Here is a 17,268-nt window from a genome sequence, read left to right on the forward strand (position 1 = left end):
GCGCCGAGGGGCTCCCGGCCGCCCGACACCGGAGGGAGGCGGCGCCCCGGACCCGCCCCGGCCCGCGTTCTCCTCGGGAGCCGGACCCCATGGGGCGGGACCCCGCGCGAGCCTGAGCGCAGCCTGGCGCCCGCCCCGCACCCCTGCGCTCGCTGTCCCGGGCGCCCCGGCAGCTCCCCCCGTGGGCGCGCCCGCCGCCCGGCCTCCGCGCAGCCATGAGGTGAGCGCCCCGGACCCCGCTCCCCGCCCGGCCCCGCGCCCCGGACCCCGCTCCCGGCCCCGCCTCGGGCCCCCTCCCCCAGCCGTCCGGGGCTGGACTCGGGTGGGGTGAGCTCCGCGCTGTGGGCGCCCCGACCGACGCCGAGCCGGCGCCCCTTCTCCCCGCGCCGCTCCCCTAAGGCTGGAGGCGGCGCCGGCTCCCGGGACGCGGGGTCCGAGGAGTTTTCTCTGCGGGAGGCAGGGAGGGAGGCGGGCGGGGGCTCCGCGTCGGCAGATGGGGCAGCGTCCGGCCCCCGCGGGGCTCCGGAGTTGCTGCCCCGCACCCGTCCCGGGGAGGCCGTGCGAGGCTGCTCGGGGAGCCCTGCAACTCTGAGCCTCGCCGCCGGGGCGGTGGCCGCCGGACCCCTGCGTCCCGGAGCGGGGCGGAACTTCGGGGTACTTCTTGGCGCCTTGGCACTTGGGGGACGCGGAGTAGGGGCATCTGCGAGCCTGGCCCGCGGGGCCTGCAGGGGACGCGTCTCCCCCCGGGGGCCCAGGCTGGCCCGGGGCACTCCAGGGCGGCTCCCAGGGGCGCTGCCCCCTGCCCCCCGGGGGAGCCGGCTCTGCCCCCCCACCTGGTGGCTCGGGAGGGCGGGGGCGCGGCAGCTGGGGGAGGGGGCCTTTGTCTCCCGGACTCACCTGTCGAGACAGCTGGCGTGGGGGGCGGCCCCGCGAGCGCCCGGGGCCAGCTGCTCGCCCCGCTTCTCGGCCCTCCCCCCGGGCTCTCAGCGGCGCCCGGGGTCGCCCCCTTCCCCGGGCCGCGGGACTGGAGGAGGGGGCGCTGGAAGGCGTCAAGGTCACAGCCTTCTTTCTCCCTCGGGGACCCGGGCTTCCCAGCCTCTCCTGCTCTCTTCTGGGGAATTCGATCCTGGGGGCGCGGGGAGCCTGGGGTTTTTCTGTATTAATTGATGTCTTTCCCTGGACTCCTGGGCTCACCTGAGGGCGGGGCCGGCGGCCTCCCCTGCGCGCCCCCGTGATCTCCCCCTTGGGGCCGCATCTTGACAATACTATCTCCCTTCCTCCACTTTGGCAGGGACTTCCTGCCCCAAAGCCCCCGGCTCGGGGAGGAGTCCCCTGGGGGGGCAGCTTGGGCTTCACCCCCGCGCGCTCCGCCCGCACTCTGGCTTGGGGTGACATTCCTCGCGGGGACCCCGAGCGGGGACCCCTCCCTCCCCTCCCCCTGCCTCACGCGCCCGGCCCTCGGCCTGGGGGAGTGTCGGGATCCGGAGCCGGGACCGAGAGACACCCTGGAGACTTCCTGCCTGCCCTGCCCTCCCCCGTGGGAGTGCTGTCCCCCCAAAGAGGGGTCAGTTCCTCCGCTCGCCCCCCCATCCCCCTCCGGCTGCCCCCGCCCCGCCCCCACCCGCTTCCGGTCCCAGGCCCGGTGGAAGGCGGATGGCGGATGTCCGAGTTAGTGCCGCCTCGCTCGCTGAGACCGTAAAAGGGCAGGAGCAGCGTCTAGGCCGGCCCCCCGAGCCCCCGCCCCGGCCCCGTCCTCCCGCTGCCTGTGGCCCGGGACAGCCCAGGCCGACGCGCCCCGCCCTCCCGAGAGAAGGGGTCTCCCCTGGGCACTCGGCGGGCTGTGTTACTTCAGTCCTGGGACACACACAGACACACCCATCCCCTGTCCCCCGCTGGGTAAACTGAGGCCCGACACGCAGAGCCTGGGTCCAGGGCCCTCCGAGCTCTTGGGCTGTGTTGGGGAAGGGGTGCACTGCGCTGACTGGGGACAGTCCTGGGAAGGGAGGTAGCTGAGATGGAAAATTCCAAGATGTGGCTCCTTTTCTCCCGGTTTGACAAATATTTGTTGAGTGTCTGCTGCATCCGGGAGCTGGGAGGGCAGGGACGGGGTCAGAGGTCTGAAGGCCTTGGGCAGACGGGGTCTGAGAGACAGCTCTTGGGTTCATTCCTTTCCTCTTGCAGTAATAACAGAAGCAGACTGTTTTTATTTTGAAACGATGAGGCGGGTTCAGTCACACATCTTCGTGGCAGGCGCTGTTAATACGGGCCTCGTTCCATTTAAACTTCCACCGCAGTTAAGTGTGATGCCAGTACACAAGTTTGTGCCCAGGTCTTGCCCCCATTTTACAGGTAGTAAAACGGAGGCACAGAGACATTAAGGAAATGGCCTATTAAAGTTTAACAGTTTGGGAGCACAGGGTGGTGACTCATGTTTGTAACGGTAGCACTTGGAGCTACCCCTTGGGAGGCCAACTTTGGCTACTGAGTCCCTGTCTCAAAAATAAATATATGAAATCGAACAGTTGGAGGTGGTGATGTTCAAACTTGTACCCAGGACTGTCTAAGTCTACTGGCATTATAGGAAAAGGAAAATAGAGTCATCCGTGGGCTTCTTGTTTTGTTTTTGTACAAATAACATACTTTTACTATGAAACAACATTTTCCCCGTGCTGCATAGTGAGCTTGAGGCCGGCCTGGCCTGCACTGAGCCTGTTTCAGTGGCCAACCAGCTAAGCAAGCACCCTTGCCTTCCTCTTTACCTAGGGGAAACTGAGGCCCACTGGAGGGAGGGAGTAAAATGAACCCCCCAAACCTTATAGACGGAACTTGTCCTGTCAAGAGGGAGCAATTGTGCCTGTGTGTGCGCGCGCGTGTAAGTGTGCGTGTGTATGTGTGCCTGTGTGTGAGTGTATGCTGTGTGTGTGGTGTGTTGTGTGAGTGCGTGTGTGTGAGTGCGTGTGTATGTGTGCCTGTGTGTGAGTGTATGCTGTGTGTGTGGTGCGTGTGTGCACGTGCGCGTGTGTGAGTGTCTGTGGTGTTGTCTGAGTGCGTGTGTGTCTGTGTGGTGTTGTGTGCGTGAGTGTGTGTGTCCAGTTTCGTGGTGCAGGAAGCTGGTGAGGTAAGGCTGTGGGGCAGAGAGCAGGGAAGGAAGGGCCGAATGAGGAAGGTGCCTGCACTTGGTGTCACCTCCGTCCCCTCCCTCTTAGGACACCCAGCTCCTGAGGGGGGGTGGGGGTGTCCCCTGCAGGTTTGTGGGCTCAGGCCCCTGGTGACCTCTTTTATCCTTGTAACAGTGAGTTGGGATCCCCGGGCTGGAAACTGAGGTAGGTCTGGATCTGACTGCCCAGGGGGACAGAGACCCCAGGAGAGACGGGAGTCCCTCCCCTGGCCACCCTCCATCCCTGCCGTGGAACCTCCTTTTACACTTTATTATTGTGGTTAAGGTGCGTTTGTGAGGGACGTGGAGATCAGACCTGACAGTTATTGGGAGTTGGGTCTCTCCCTCCATCCACCGTGTGGGTTCTGGGGATCGAACTCAGGTGGTCGGTGTTGGCAGCCCTCTTGCTAGCCCTCCACCTCCCAAGAGCGGGGGTCACGGGTGGGTGTGTCCCTCCTGTGGGGATTTTCCATTTCAGCTCTGCTGGGACAGTTGACACAGGGCCTCCACTGGTCTGGAGCGTATGAAGATCCTCCTGCCTCTGCCTCCCAGGTGCAAGGTCACAGGCGTGGGTTCCCAGTCTGGAATACTTCCTTCCTTCCTCTCTGCTGAAGCACGGGTCCCCGAGGGTCTCTGGCTCCCCACTGCATCCCAGGAACCTAGACTGGTGCTCGGTGCGTAGATTGCAAAGAGCAGACTCCGCAGTAGCCGTTGACATCTGAAGGTCAGCAGTGATGCTGTTCCGTGGGTTCGTTTCCAGCCGCTGCACTCGGCAAACTGTCAGCCTTTGGTGGAATGCCGGCACAGAGACGTGTGGCGAAATCATCGAGCAGGCTCCCCAACTCCTAACCCCGTGGAAAGATGAGGAAACAGTGGGGTTGATGTTTTTCTTTTGGTTTTTGAGACAGGGTTTCTCTGTGGCTTTGGAGGCTGTCCTGGAACTCTCTCTGTAGACCAGGCTGGCCTCAAACTCACAGAGATCCACCCGCCTCTGCCTCCCGAGTGCTGGGATTAATGGCGAGCACCACCACCGCCGGGTGGGGTTGATACTTTTAAAAAGGCCAAGTATGAGGGAGTGTGGCTCAAAGGACTTTTAAGAAGAAGGTGGCGACTGACCTCGGGTGACAAGGGCCTTCTTAACCTTTTCTGTTGTAATGATTTTTAGTCTTGTTTGCATTTTGGGTGTCTGGTGGTCAGAAGACAGCTTGTGGGAGTCACTGCACCAGTGGCGATTCCGGGACGGAGCTCGGGTCCTGAGGTTTGGAGCAAACCCTTTCTGGGTGAGCCATGGCACAGCCGGCCCGGGTTTGGTGTTTACGGGAGACAGCGGGGCACTGTGTAGAAACGGGCCGGCCTCAGACTTGAGACTCCTCCTGGCCTCTGTCTCCTGAGTAATGGGATGATGGCGGGCTGGAGCCCGAGCCAGCTGAGGCTGGTTCTGGTGTATGTTTTATCGCGGGCTTGGGCTACAAGGTGTCTCCAGAGGCTGCCGAGCATTGCTGGGGGGTGCGGGTGAGGGCATCTAGGCAGAGCCGGGGTGTGCCGAGGAAGGGAGATCCGGCATACAAGGGAGGGCTAGGGCAGTGAGCACAGGCGACCTCACAAGCCTCCGCGCCACAGTGGACAGGAGGAGGGCGACACGCACTCTCACCCTGGTCCTTCCCTAAGGTCATCCTTAAGACCTCGTTGAGGGCGGGACCGCGCAGCCCAGGTGGCCCAGCCAACAGTGCTCTTTGTGGACCAGAGGACCAAAGCCGGGGCAGGCAGGACAGGACCACCTAGGAGGCCAAAGTGCACCTGGGTGGGGCGGTGACACCCTGGGCGTCTGGCCAGAGTCTGCCGGGGTGTGGGTGGCAGGTGTGGGGGGGGGCGTTAACCCTGCCCTGCCCAGGGTTCCTGAGCAGAAGCAGTCCCCGAAGCTACGCTTGTTTCAGATATTGGGTGGGACCCTGAAGCCCCTGGCACTCAGGAGCTGTGTGACCGTGGGCGGGGCACTCAGCCTCTGGGGCCTCCGAGGCCCCTGGAGGGTTGCAGTGGGAGCGGGGTGGGGGGCTGCGGAGGTCTGGGCCCGCGGGCTACTGTGGAGGGGCAGAGGTGGGGTGCGAGGCTCAGCCTGCGGCGTGGGGGCGGGGAGGCTGCCCAGGGGCTTTCCCCGCTGAACGCTCACCCCAGACCCCAGCCCTGCCGGTGCAGGGTGCAGTTTCTCTCCCCTGGAAACCACGAACTTCTTCTTTTTAGGAAAAAGCCGGGTGGGGGTGGGGCGGGCTCCCCCACTTCCCCTGTCTGTGTGTGACCTTGGCCAAGTTACTTCCTGTCTGGAGCCCTCGTGCCTTCCCTGGGGGGAGAACTGACGCTCCCAGGGCGACAGGTTGTGTGTGGGGTGTTCAGGGTCCCCTTCTGACGGTACCGCGCCGTGCACAGTGCCCCGAGTGCTGACAGTGACCAAGCACTCAGTACCCCGGTGCTAAGTGACACAGTACCCGGTGTGTGAGGTACTGTGCCCAGGACTTTGAGTAACTATGCTCGTTTCGCCCTCACGGCCTTCAGGAGGTAGGCAGGGTCCCTCGTGTCTTCCCTAAGTGACAGAGGAGGGCGATGAGCTCCCGGTCACGTTGAACAAGGGTTCCGCGGGGGTTTGAAGCCAGGCCTGTGGTGTCAGACTCCAGATCTTCCCTGTGTCAGCCATGGCCGTCCTCAGCTCCGCCTGGCTCCCGGGCTGGGCCAGCTGCCCCGGGGGTGTTCCACAGAGAGTTCCTTGACTCTGAGGCTCTGCTGGACCAGCGTGGGTCGGTCCCCAGCACTGGAACTACCTGGTGGCAGGGCAGGCTGTCTGGGCCACTGCCGTGTCTCCATCCCCAGCCACAGGGTGTGGCGTTGGGTGCAGCCAGGAGTGTGAGCCTGACGGCTGCTCGAGCCCTGGGGAACCAGGTGGACCAGGTGGCCGGTAAAAGCAGCCGCCAGGGAGGCAAAGCAGGGTCCTGGGATCTTTCCTCACTCCCTGCACTTGAGCTGCAGCTCCCTCGGCTGATCTGAGGCGGTGTTAGGGGGGAAACTGAGGCCAAGCTGGGGCTGTTCTCACCATACTTCGCTGCCCTCTATTCCTGGCATCTCGGCCGTTTCTAGTCATCCTGACCTCACTGTTGTTAAGATTAGAGGCTGAGTCTGCAACCCCAGCAAGCTGCCTGGTCCCCACCTCAAGCCTTCGGGGGACTTTATCTCCTCTTCCTGTGTGCGGCCCGCTGTCCATCTCCTCCCCACAGTGTGCTCACCTGTTAGCCTGTACCTTTTGTTTGAGTAGTACTGTGGATTCAGCCAGGGACCTTGAGCAAGCTGGGCAAGCATGAACATTCTAGAACTGAGCCACAGCCCAGCCCCTCACTGGGGGATTCTAGGCAGGGGCTCTACCACTGAGCCACACCCCCCAGCCCCTCACTGGGGGATTCTAGGCAGGGCCTCTACCACTGAGCCACACCCCCAGCCCTCACTGGGGGATTCTATGTGCAGTCAGTTTTCTGTTTCTACTATATGGGTCTAGGAGATTGACCTTGGGTCATCAGTTTGGTGTCTGGCACCATTTTTTTATCAACTGAGCCGTGACTCTGGGCCCTGCCTTGTTCTTCTGACTTTTCTCCATTTAGTATCTTTGTGTGTCCCCCTGTCCTGGGGTGGTGCTCTGTCTGTCTGTCTGTCTGGGAGGGCGTTTGGAGCCGCTGTCTCCGTCTCCCTCTGTGCTCTTCTTCCCACGCTTGTCATGTGACAGAGACGCAGGTGGAGAATGTGACCGGCCCCTCTGCTTCCTTCCCTGGCAGTGAAACGGTCATCTGCTCCAGCCGGGCCACCGTAATGCTTTACGATGACAGCAATAAGCGCTGGCTCCCCTCGGGCACCGGTCCTCAGGCCTTCAGCCGCGTCCAGATCTACCACAACCCCACCGCCAACGCCTTCCGAGTCGTCGGCCGCAAGATGCAGCCGGACCAGCAGGTGCAGGCTCCCTCTGTCCCCTGTCCTCCTGTCACCCTGTCCCTCTGTCCCCCATCCCCGTCCTCTGTCCCCCATCCCCGTCCTCTGTCCCCCATCCCCGTCCTCTGTCCCCCATCCCCGTCCTCTGTCCCCCATCCCCGTCCTCTGTCCCCCATCCCCGTCCTCTGTCCCCCATCCCCGTCCTCTGTCCCCCCCCCGTCCCTCTGTCCCCCATCCCCGTCCTCTGTCCCCCCCGTCCCTTGTCCCCCATCCCCCTGTCCCCCGCCACCAAGCTCTCACCCACCTGTTCCTCTCGTAGGTGGTTATCAACTGCGCCATCACTCGGGGTGTCAAGTACAATCAGGCCACTCCCATCTTCCATCAGTGGCGTGACGCCCGCCAGGTCTGGGGCCTCAACTTCGGCAGCAAGGAGGAGGCCTTGCAGTTTGCAGCCGGCATGGCCAGTGCCCTAGAGGCCTTGGAAGGTTAGACGGGCAGGTGGGACAACGCCGGGGCTCACACTTTTAGTCCCTGCACTCGGGAGGCTGAGGCAGGGGGATTGCAACAGGTCCCGGGACAGCCTGGGTGACATAGTAACATAGTAGGATCAGCTGGGGACGTGGTCTGTAGGTGGGGAACTCACGTGGTGTGCGTGAAGCCGCATGTTCAGCCCCCGGCTCTGTGAGCAAGGCCCAGTCACGAGAGCCTGTCACTCGGCGCTCAGCAGGTGGAGACAGGAGGATAATGAGATTAAGGCCATCCTCAGCTACACGGCAGGCTGAGACTAGCCTGAGCTACAGAAGACTCTAAAAAGCGTCTGTGTGTGTGCGCACGTGCGCGTCTTGTGGGTCTAGAGAGATGTCACAGACTTGTAGTGTGAGGCTGGGAGGATGGAGGGTTCCGGGCCAGCCTGGGCTACATAGCCAGGTTTGATGTAAAACCAAGTCCACAGGTGGCATGTGATGGCAAAGGCTCAGTGGTACAGGCTTGCCCAGCGTGTGCCTGACCCTGGGTACCATACCAGGTCGAAATAAAGTCCCTGTGTGCTATTTGTTTGAAAGTTTTGTTTGTTTTTTGGTTTTTGTTTTGTTTAGTTTTTGTTTTGGCTTGGTTTGGTTTGGTTTTTCGAGACAGGGTTTCTCTGTGGCTTTGGAGGCTGTCCTGGAACTCACTCTGTAGCCCTGGCTGTCCTGGAACTCGCTCTGTAGACCAGGCTGGCCTTGAACCCACAGAGATCCGCCTGCCTCTGCCTCCCGAGTGCTGGGATTAAAGGTGTGTGCCACCAACATTTATCCATTGAGTGTGCACTGGGCCTGGTGTTTGTGTGGACAGAGGACAGCTTGGGAGTCTGTTCTCTCCTTCCACCTGTGGGCCCAGGGACTAAGCTCGTGTCTGCAGGCTCTGTAGCTGCTGCCTTACCCCACGGGAGTCTCCTTTCCCATTTCCTTTTTCCGTTTCTTTTTTTTTGGGGGGGAGGGGGATCTGGGCTTCTCTATAGCCCTAGCTGGCTTGGAACTTAAGAGATCCACCCGCCTCTGCCTCCTGAGTGCTGGGAATAAAAGTGTATGCCACTGTGCTGGGCTACATGATATTTCTTTTTTTTTTTTTTTTTTTCGACACAGGGTTTCTCTGTGGCTTTGGAGGCTGTCCTGGAACTAGCTCTGTAGTGTAGTGTAGTGTAGGTGGCAGGCAGCTCAGGCCCAGGGAGGCTGCCCCTCTGGAGGGATGTGGGCTCTGGGGGGGGGGGGATCCTCATGAGCCAGAGGGTGGAGCTCCTGCCTTCTCACCGTGTTCTCCTTCCCCTTCCAGGAGGCGGGCCTCCCGCGGCCCCAGCACCCCCTGCCTGGTCCACCGCACAGAACGGCCCCTCCCCAGAGGAGCTGGAACAGCAGAAAAGGTGGGGACCCTCGCCCCCTTTAGGGTGTCCATGGCTCCCCGGGTTTAGAACCCTGCCAGCTTTCACTGTCTACAAAGGTCCCAAGAATCTAGAGCCAACGGCATTCAGGCACCACGAGTTCAAGAAACGTTACTGTAAAGCCGGGCCTGGAGGCACACACCTGCCATCTCAGTACACAGGATGCCGCGGCAGGGGGATTGCCGAGAGTTTGAGGCTAGCCTTGGAAATCAGTATGAGACCCTAAAACAACCCTTGCTGGATGTGTTGGAGCATACCTTTAATACCAGGCTTTCAAAAGGTAGAGCCAGGCAAATTGACACTGTAGAATCCATTCTGGTCGGGCGGTGGTGGCGCACGCCTTTAGTCCCAGCGCTCAGGAGGCAGAGGCAGGCGGATCTCTGTGAGTTCGAGGCCAGCCTGGTCTACGAACAAGTTCCAGGACAGGCTACAGAGAAACCGTCTTGAAAAACAAAAAGAATCCACTCTGATCTACATAGTATATTCTGGGCTACCCAAGGCTACACAGTGAGACCGTCTAAATATAGAAAAGAAAAACTATCACCCCCACCCCAAGAATCTGATGAGTGACTACAACATCCTGGTGTGGCCCAACTCCACACCTGGGTTCCACAGCTGAGACCCTTGGCCACTTTGAAATAAGCTATTGGTGACGGCTGGAGAGATGCTCGCACCCAAAGCCTCATCAGCACCTCCTGCCTCTTGTCCTCCCTCCTTCCCTGGGCCCTCAGTAGGCAGATGTAGGAGGCAGGTCCTGGCCTTGCTGGTGACCTCTGAGGAACCAGATGCTGCTGGCCCTGTGGCTGGCTTGGTCTGGACACTGAAGGCAGCTTCCTTTCCCCTGGCAGGCCGCCTGAGCACATGGAGCGCCGGGTCTCCAATGCAGGTAACGACTCGATGGCTGGGTCACGGGGACCTCCCGGGAGGGCTGGGCTGGGCGGGCTGGACAGAGACCAGGGTTCTCTGTGTTTATTGCAGGAGGTCCACCTGCTCCCCTAGCTGGGGGCCCCCCTCCGCCTCCAGGACCTCCCCCTCCTCCGGGCCCCCCTCCGCCTCCAGGTCTGCCCCCTTCAGGGGCACCTGCTGCAGGTCATGGAGCAGGGGGAGCACCGCCCCCCGCACCCCCACTGCCTACAGCACAGGGCCCAAGCGGTGGGGGTTCCGGGGCCCCAGGCCTGGCTGCTGCCATTGCTGGAGCCAAACTCAGGAAAGTCAGCAAGGTGAGTGGCTGGGAGGGGACAATGGGAGGTGGTCAGAGTCCCCCAAAGGTGTCACAAGAGGGCTAGGGGTGACCTGGCCTGCCTTTGAAGCCCTCTCTCCTTTGATTCCTTCAGCAGGAGGAGGCCTCTGGGGGGCCCTTGGCCCCCAAAGCTGAGGGCAGTCGCAGCACTGGCGGGGGGCTCATGGAAGAGATGAACGCCATGCTGGCCCGCAGGTGAGCCTGGGGACTCAGGCACATGACAGGTTTGGGGTGCTCTCATGTCTGTTCTGGGCTGCACACCCGTCCTCCCTCCTGCCTCTCAGCCTCCTGTGTGCTGGGATGACACCCTTGACCCAGCTTCTCTGCTTCTTTGGGTGGCGGTCCTGCCTGATGCCGACAGCCATGTCTGGGATACAGTGCTGGAGACTGTCATCCTTTGAGGTGGCTCACAGACTATCACAGAATGTTCTGGAACCTTAGATTCTTAAGGATCTCAACTTACAGCCGGGCGTTGGTGGCGCATGCCTTTAATCCCAGCACTTGGGAGGCAGAGGCAGGCGGATCTCTGTGAGTTCGAGGCCAGCCTGGTCTACAGAGCGAGTTCCAGGACAGCCTCCAAAACAATACAGAGAAACCCTGTCTCGAAAAACCAAAAAAAAAAAAAAAAAAAAAAAGAATCTCAACTTGCTGATTGAGAAACCTCACCCTTCCGGTCTTATGGTTTCCCGAGATGTGGGAATTATGGGGGACCCCCTCCAGATTCTACAGGAGTGGTCTCCAGGCTGTTTTTGCAGAAAATTTAAGTGATTTATTTTCATCCGTCGTATGTGTGAGTGTGCCCTTGGCACCTGGGAGGAGTCTTTTCTCTCCTTTCGCCATGTGGGTTCTGGGAATCGAACTCACGTTGTCAGGCTTGGCAGCAAGCACCCTTACTCACCGAGCCCTCTCTCCTGCCCGCAACTGCATCCTTGTTATTGCTGCTCTGAGCCCTGGCTGGGCTGCAACCTAAAGCAACTCTCCTGCCTCTGCCTCTGAGTACTCTGAGTGCTTTGTGCGTGTGGGCACACGTCTGGAGGTTACAGGATAATGTGCAGGGTTTGGTTCTCCACTTTCAACTTGCCATGGGTCCCTGGGATGTCAGCGGGTGACCCGGCGTGGTGCAAGCCGCCTTGCCCGCCGTCTTCAACTTCAGGTTACCCTGGATCTAGCCGCGGGAGGGCGCTCTTGAGTGGCAGAGTGTGAACCGTAGCTTGTTTTTCTTGCCCCTCTGCAGAAGGAAAGCCACACAGGTTGGGGAGAAGCCCCCCAGAGACGAGTCGGCCAGTGTAAGTCCTCTCCCTGCTCTGTAGTCCCTAAGGTGTACCTGGGGGGAGGTGTGACAGGGTCGTCTGGTTTAGGACCTGGAAGAGGAACGTTGGCTTGCAAAGGGTGGTTTATGACACTTTCACTTACCGCCAGCAGGAGGAGCCAGAGGCCCGAGTCCCCGCCCAGAGTGGTGAGTGACAGCCCTGTCAAGCCATAGAAACTACGAATCCCAGGAAGCGCTGTTCTTCTTTGAAAGCACTTGCATGGGAAACTTGTGCAAACAATACTGGGGATTGTGGTGGGTTGGGTGGGGTATACTTTGTGGGGGCAATGCTCGTCTCTAATCTCTCTGACTTCCCTCATCCACCCAGAACCTGTGCGGAGACCCTGGGAGAGGAACAGCACAACCTTGCCAAGGTAGGCATGGAAGAGCTGACCTCGGGGAGCGTAGTGTCAGCCCGGGACGGGGAGCGTAGTGTCAGCCCGGGACAGGGGGCATAGTGTAAGCCCGGGGGGGGGGTGGCAGTACCCTCCCTAACCTCATTCCTGTCCCGCGACCCCTCCAGGATGAAGTCCTCCTCTTCGGTGGCGATGTCCGAGGCCCACCCCTCTCCTCCCAGTTCCAGTGATGACTCTGACTTGGAGAGGGTGAAGCAGGTAGCGTGGGGAAGCAGCTCCCATGATGCCCAGAGAGACACACCTCCTGAGTGGTTCTAGGGAAAGCTTAAAGCCTGCCTCAGTCTTCTGGTCTGAGAAAGGGGACCAACACCCATGCCACTCCCGTGCCTGTAACAGGCCTCACCCGTGTTCAGCGCTTGTTCCTGCTCGGTACGCAGAACCCTCAGCGGCGCCAGCTGTCCATCTCCAGTCAGAGTTGGCATGCCATCCCTGTCGCTGGAATGAGGGACTGTTGCGATGGCTCAGCAGCTACTTCGCCAGTGTTGACAGCCTGAGGTCCACGCTCAGAGCCCACGGGGCAGGAGGAGTGAGCTAACTCAGGCCGGTCTCTGGCCGACGCTGTGTGCGCGTGCGCCGCCGGCACAGACAAGTACTTGTTCAGGAACGTTAGAGTCGAAATGAGAGAGGGGTCACTGTCTCTGCCATCCAGGTCTCCTTGGTTGTTTCTTTCCAGGAGCTTCTGGAAGAGGTGCGGAAGGAGCTGCACAAGATGAAGGAGGAAATAATTGAAGGTGAGGCGCGGCTGAGCCAGCCAGCCTTTGCCGGGCGGGGCCTCGTGTGGTTGGGCAGCTGCCGTGGAGGAGGGGCAGGCTGGCCTGACCCTTCCGTCCTTCCGTCCTTGCAGCCTTTGTCCAGGAGCTGAGGAGGCGGGGCTCTCCTTGACCAAGGGACCCACAAGACCCGTTTCTCCTCTGTGCTTCCCGCCTGGCGCCCGCTTTCCCTGCCTCAACTTGACCAAGAGTGCACCAGAAGGCACACTCCCCGACGGCTCGCTGGATTGCTCGAAGATTCCAGAGGGTGTGGCTTCCTGGTGCCATGACCACACTCCGCTGGCTGCTGATTGGCTGAGGTCCCACCCCTTTGTTCCTTGGCCCTTCCCCTCTGCCGTCCCCTCGGGGCTGGTTCCTCTGCTGGGGATGCACCCAGTTCCCACAGTAAGGAAGGAGGGAGGGAGCCGAACCTTCCCGAGTTCTGGATTCACTTTAACGCTTTAATACCTTGGATTTTTTTGTTTTTAAAGAAAAAGTATATATATATATATTTGGGTTTGGGGGAGGGAAATTTTTTCTCTTTGGTTTTGATACAATGGCGTGTGAGAGTTTTTAAAAGCTATAACCCCAGGCTCGTCCCGTTGGAGGCAGCTGTATAAGGGGGAGGTGTCCCAGCAGGTGGAAGGGCTCTCTACCACCCAGGAACACCTCCCCCTTCTCCTTGGCTCCTCCCTCTTTTCTATGAGAAATTAAGATTCTCTAACTTTTTTGGAACCTCAGTTTTGTGGTTTTTTTATTCGGGTTAGGATTTCAGGGTCCAGACCATTTTTGCCCTCTGGGAAGATGAAGTGAGGGGAAGGAGAAGAGGAAAAATAGGTCCTCCGACTTCCACGCCTTAGCTTCTCGGACACGGGCCTTCGCTGAATAAATCTTCGGTTTTTATAAACGAAAGTCTCCGGAGTGACTTGGGAGAGGGGGTTGCTGCCAGCCGTGGGAGCCCTTGCACAGATGCCACCAGTCCCTGGTCCTGCACACGCGCGCGTGCGCGCGCGCGCACACACACACACAACCTGTTCTGGCCAGCTGCGCCCTCCCCCCTGCCCTCCCCAGGTCCTCCATCCACAGTGCTGAGCCGTGTGTCCCTAAGTCTTCCGGCTTAACTGGGATGCTCAGTTTACCTGGGAAAGTCTCACGACTGTCCCCCTGCCACTCAAAGACCCCTCCCCAAGTTCTCTCCACTCGGCACACGACAGTTTGAGACACACTCCTCAACCTGGGTCTCCTTTAATTATAAAACATTTAAAACCTTAAAAAAGAAGTCAGAGCCCACAGGCCGCCGCTTTCTGGGTAATACTCCAGAAAGGGAGGGTGGTCCCTGAGAATTCTGTGACCTGTGGCGGTGGTGGCGGTTCCTTACAGAAGCCAGCTAAGAGGCTGTCAGGGGAAGGGGCTAGGAAACCAAGGGGCCAAGCGGAAACAGGCAGAATGACTCATTCTTGGTTAGAGCCGACTTCCCCTTCCTAAGACATGAGGAAGATGCACCCAGCCGGGTCCACCAGGGAGAGAACGCCAGGCAGAGGCAACTCAGGAGCCAGAGCGATGCGGGCTGGGCAGACCCCGGGCCTCTTCCCTTGAAAGGGAGGGAGATAGAGTCAGGACTCTAGGGAGTGTTCCCCTGTGATGGCCAGTGCCCAGGTGGAGGGGTCCCCAACTCGCTGTGTCCTCCCTTCCAAGTACAGCATCCCAGTGCTGGCGGGCTGGGGGTCTGGGAGTGTCCCTGGCATGTCCCACCACTGGGTGAGCGACCCCGTGGAAAAGCATCACACCACTCCCCGCCTAGGATCCCTCGGTCCCGAGACCAGGGCATGTCAGCTGGTTCGGTTCCCAGTGGACCCACGGGGAGAGGCCAGGCAGGCAACAACCCCAGACAGCAGTCCTCGTCCAAGGGCAGAGTCCGGGGGCCTCTACGCGGGGGGCTGGGGCAGTTTCTGGGGCTCGGGCTGAGGCTCCGGCTCCGGCTCATGGCGCTCCTCGCAAATATTGGTGGCGAACTCCCGCAGCTCCGCCCGCAGCTCCGCCTGCAGCTGGTCCAGCTCTTTCCTTAGCGCCGCCTCCCGCATCTGCACCTGCAGCTCGTCCAGCGCCTGCTCCAGGCGGTCCACGTCCGCCCGCAGCGACCGCAGCGTGGTCAGGCGCTCCACTTCCTGGCGGTGCCGCAGGGACTGCTGGCGCCAGAACTCCAGCAGCAGGCAGCTGCCCGCGCAGGCAAAGATGATGGCCTCGCCCAGCAGGTTGGCGCCCAGCTCGGCCGCCGCCTCCTCGTTCAGCGGCTTGATGGCTTCGGAGTGGAAGCCCATGATGCGCATCTTGGTCCGCATCTCTGCCCAGTGGTACACTGCAGGGGAGACAGAGGTCAGGGTTTGTTTTGTCCTGGCTTCTTGTCCCCTGTGGGCACCACTCCCGGCTCATTGGAGATCAGAGCCAGAAGAGCTTGCCTAGGGGACAGTCACCAGTCTGCACGCTTAGAATAAGAACTTTTCTGGCCTGGGAGGACCTGAGGATATGGTTTTAAAATGGAACCCAGGTGGATGGCATAGGCCGATAATCGCAGCACTCAGGAGATGAGGCGGCAGGATCAAAAGGTCAAGGTCGCTGGGTCTTGCTGGTGCACGCCTTTAACCCCAGCATTCCGGAGGTAGAGGCAGGTGATCTCTGTGAGCTCGAGAACACTCTGGTCTACAGAGCCAATGCCAGAACAGCCAGGAATGTTATACAGAGAAACCCTGTCTTAAAAACCAACCAATTGCTGGGCGGTGGTGGCCCAGGCCTTTAATCCCAGCACTTGGGAGGCAGAGGCAGGCGGATATCCGAGTTTGAGACAAGCCTGGTCTACAGAGGGAGTTCCAGGACAGGCTCCAAAACCACAGAGAAACGCTGTCTCGAAAAACAAAACAGCCGGGCGTTGGTGGCGCACGCCTTTAATCCCAGCACTCGGAAGGCAGAGGCAGGGGGATCTCTGTGAGTTCGAGACCAGCCTAGTCTACAAGAGCTAGTTCCAGGACAGCCTCCAAAGCCACAGAGAAACCCTGTCTCGAAAAACCAAAAAAAAAAAAAAAAAAAAAAAAAAAAAGAAACTTTCAGTTTGGGAACCTCTACATGGGGTAGAGTCACAAGGAAGTCCTGTGTACAAGGCCCCCAAAACATTCATACATATAAAATAAAAATATATTAATCACCATGCCTAGCTGGGCGTTGGTGGTGCATACCTTTAATCCCAGCACTCGGGAGGCAGAGGCAGGCGGATCTCTGAGTTCGAGGCCAGGCTGGTCTACAGAGTGAGTTCCAGGACAGCCAGGGCTACACAGAAACCCTGTCATGAAGAAGCAGCAACAACATAAATTATCCTCAGGTAAATTCTAGGAAGGATCCCTATTTACCAGCCAGTGTCTTACATGCCAGGTATGTACGACTAAAGCCATGCATTCTGGGACTAGAGAAGAGGGGTTGGCGGTTAGGAGCACACTGCCCTGCCCAGGACCTGAGCAGTCTCTAGCCCCTCACTACTGCCTGTCCCTCGAGGGGATCCGATGTTCTCCTCTGGCCTCCATGGCATCCTAACACACATGACACACACAGACACATGCGCATAAACACAAATAAGAAATAAAATGTTTTAAAAATTCAATTATACATTGTGGGCCAGGGCATGCTTAGTAGAAAAATGCTTACGACCTAATCTGTCAACTAGAGTAAGAGAACTGCGCCAGGATACTGGGTCCCCTGAGGGCTCCCCCTCCTGGGGCAGCTTCCGGTCTTGTCCGCCCTAACCTGCTCTGCTCTGTTAAGTTAGGCTGTTTTCACAAGCCCACTTAAGCCTTATTGTCAGTGGAGTATGTGTGTGTGTGTGCGCGCGCGCGCGCGCGAGTGCGCGCGTGCGTGCGTGCGTGTCTCGCCTTTGTAACCCTGCCAGGAAATCACCAACATCCCCCTGCCTCTGCCTCCCAAAAGCTGCTGGAGGACTAAGCCTCAAACCCATCCAGGGCTTCACGAGCAGGAGACAAGCTCACCACCCCCTGGAGCTGCTGCCCTGGGTCCTCACTTGACTCTGAAGCCTTTGCTTTCTCACAAATGCTATTCTCAGTCAGTCCCCGAGGCTGCAGAGCCGGCTCCCCGTGTCCCCCTCATCCACACACCACCTCTCCTTTTTTCTCCCCACCCCCACCCCCTTTGAGGGTGCTCTGCATCCCCCTGCCTCGGCCTCCCAAGTGCTGCTATTGAAGGCGTTCTCTGCCACCCACGGCTGGATTCTATCTTCTACTTGAAACTTGTTTCTCTCTGACCTGGGAACGTCTCTTTCCTGCGAAGTCAAGATGAAAACACGCACGCTGGGCATGGTGGCACTCGACTTTAATCCCAGCACTCTGGAGGAGAGGCAGGAGGATCTTTTTGGAGTTTGAGGCCAACTTGGTCTACAGAGCTAGTTCCAGGACAGCCAAGGCTACACGGAGAAACCCTGTCTCAAAAAAACAAAAGAAGAAAACAATGAAGAGATGAATCTATC

General features: G+C 59.5%; 2 protein-coding genes across 6 annotated transcripts in view; one reads left to right on the top strand and one right to left on the bottom strand.

The window, feature by feature from the left end:
* Positions 1-13,653, top strand: LOC101822629 (vasodilator stimulated phosphoprotein). 5 transcript variants are annotated; one of them, XR_005872691.1, is made up of 14 exons: positions 17-220; positions 6,967-7,138; positions 7,437-7,602; positions 8,927-9,014; positions 9,881-9,918; positions 10,011-10,252; positions 10,367-10,467; positions 11,507-11,558; positions 11,692-11,728; positions 11,910-11,955; positions 12,105-12,195; positions 12,671-12,728; positions 12,842-13,066; positions 13,514-13,653. XR_005872691.1 is itself a non-coding variant. In XM_040734670.1 (13 exons), exons 1-13 carry the CDS (start codon positions 216-218, stop codon positions 12,877-12,879), a joined length of 1,134 nt encoding a protein of 377 aa, XP_040590604.1. In that variant the 5' UTR covers positions 17-215; the 3' UTR covers positions 12,880-13,653. The 5 variants fall into 5 exon arrangements, 4 of the variants coding, with proteins under 4 accessions (XP_040590602.1, XP_040590603.1, XP_040590604.1 ...); XM_040734670.1 differs by having other exon boundaries at positions 12,842-13,653; XM_040734671.1 differs by having other exon boundaries at positions 21-220; positions 11,695-11,728; positions 12,842-13,653.
* The window catches only part of Opa3 (outer mitochondrial membrane lipid metabolism regulator OPA3), a 25,955-nt gene continuing 22,105 nt past the window's right edge, over positions 13,419-17,268 (bottom strand). The window contains exon 2 of the mRNA XM_013125447.3: positions 13,419-15,102. Coding sequence (XP_012980901.1) covers positions 14,672-15,102 — 431 coding nt within the window. The 3' untranslated portion in view covers positions 13,419-14,671. The remainder of the gene's footprint in view (positions 15,103-17,268) is intronic.

Source organism: Mesocricetus auratus, unplaced genomic scaffold, assembly GCF_017639785.1.
Source record: "Mesocricetus auratus isolate SY011 unplaced genomic scaffold, BCM_Maur_2.0 Super-Scaffold_100038, whole genome shotgun sequence".
Classification (NCBI taxonomy): Eukaryota; Metazoa; Chordata; class Mammalia; order Rodentia; family Cricetidae; genus Mesocricetus; species Mesocricetus auratus.

Excerpts from the sequence above, each read along its gene's own strand:
- LOC101822629 (XM_040734668.1), top strand. Across the intron at positions 9,015-9,880 it reads GAGCTGGAACAGCAGAAAAG|GCCGCCTGAGCACATGGAGC; the intron begins GTGGGGACCCTC and ends TTCCCCTGGCAG. Across the intron at positions 11,729-11,909 it reads CCGAGTCCCCGCCCAGAGTG|AACCTGTGCGGAGACCCTGG; the intron begins GTGAGTGACAGC and ends TCATCCACCCAG.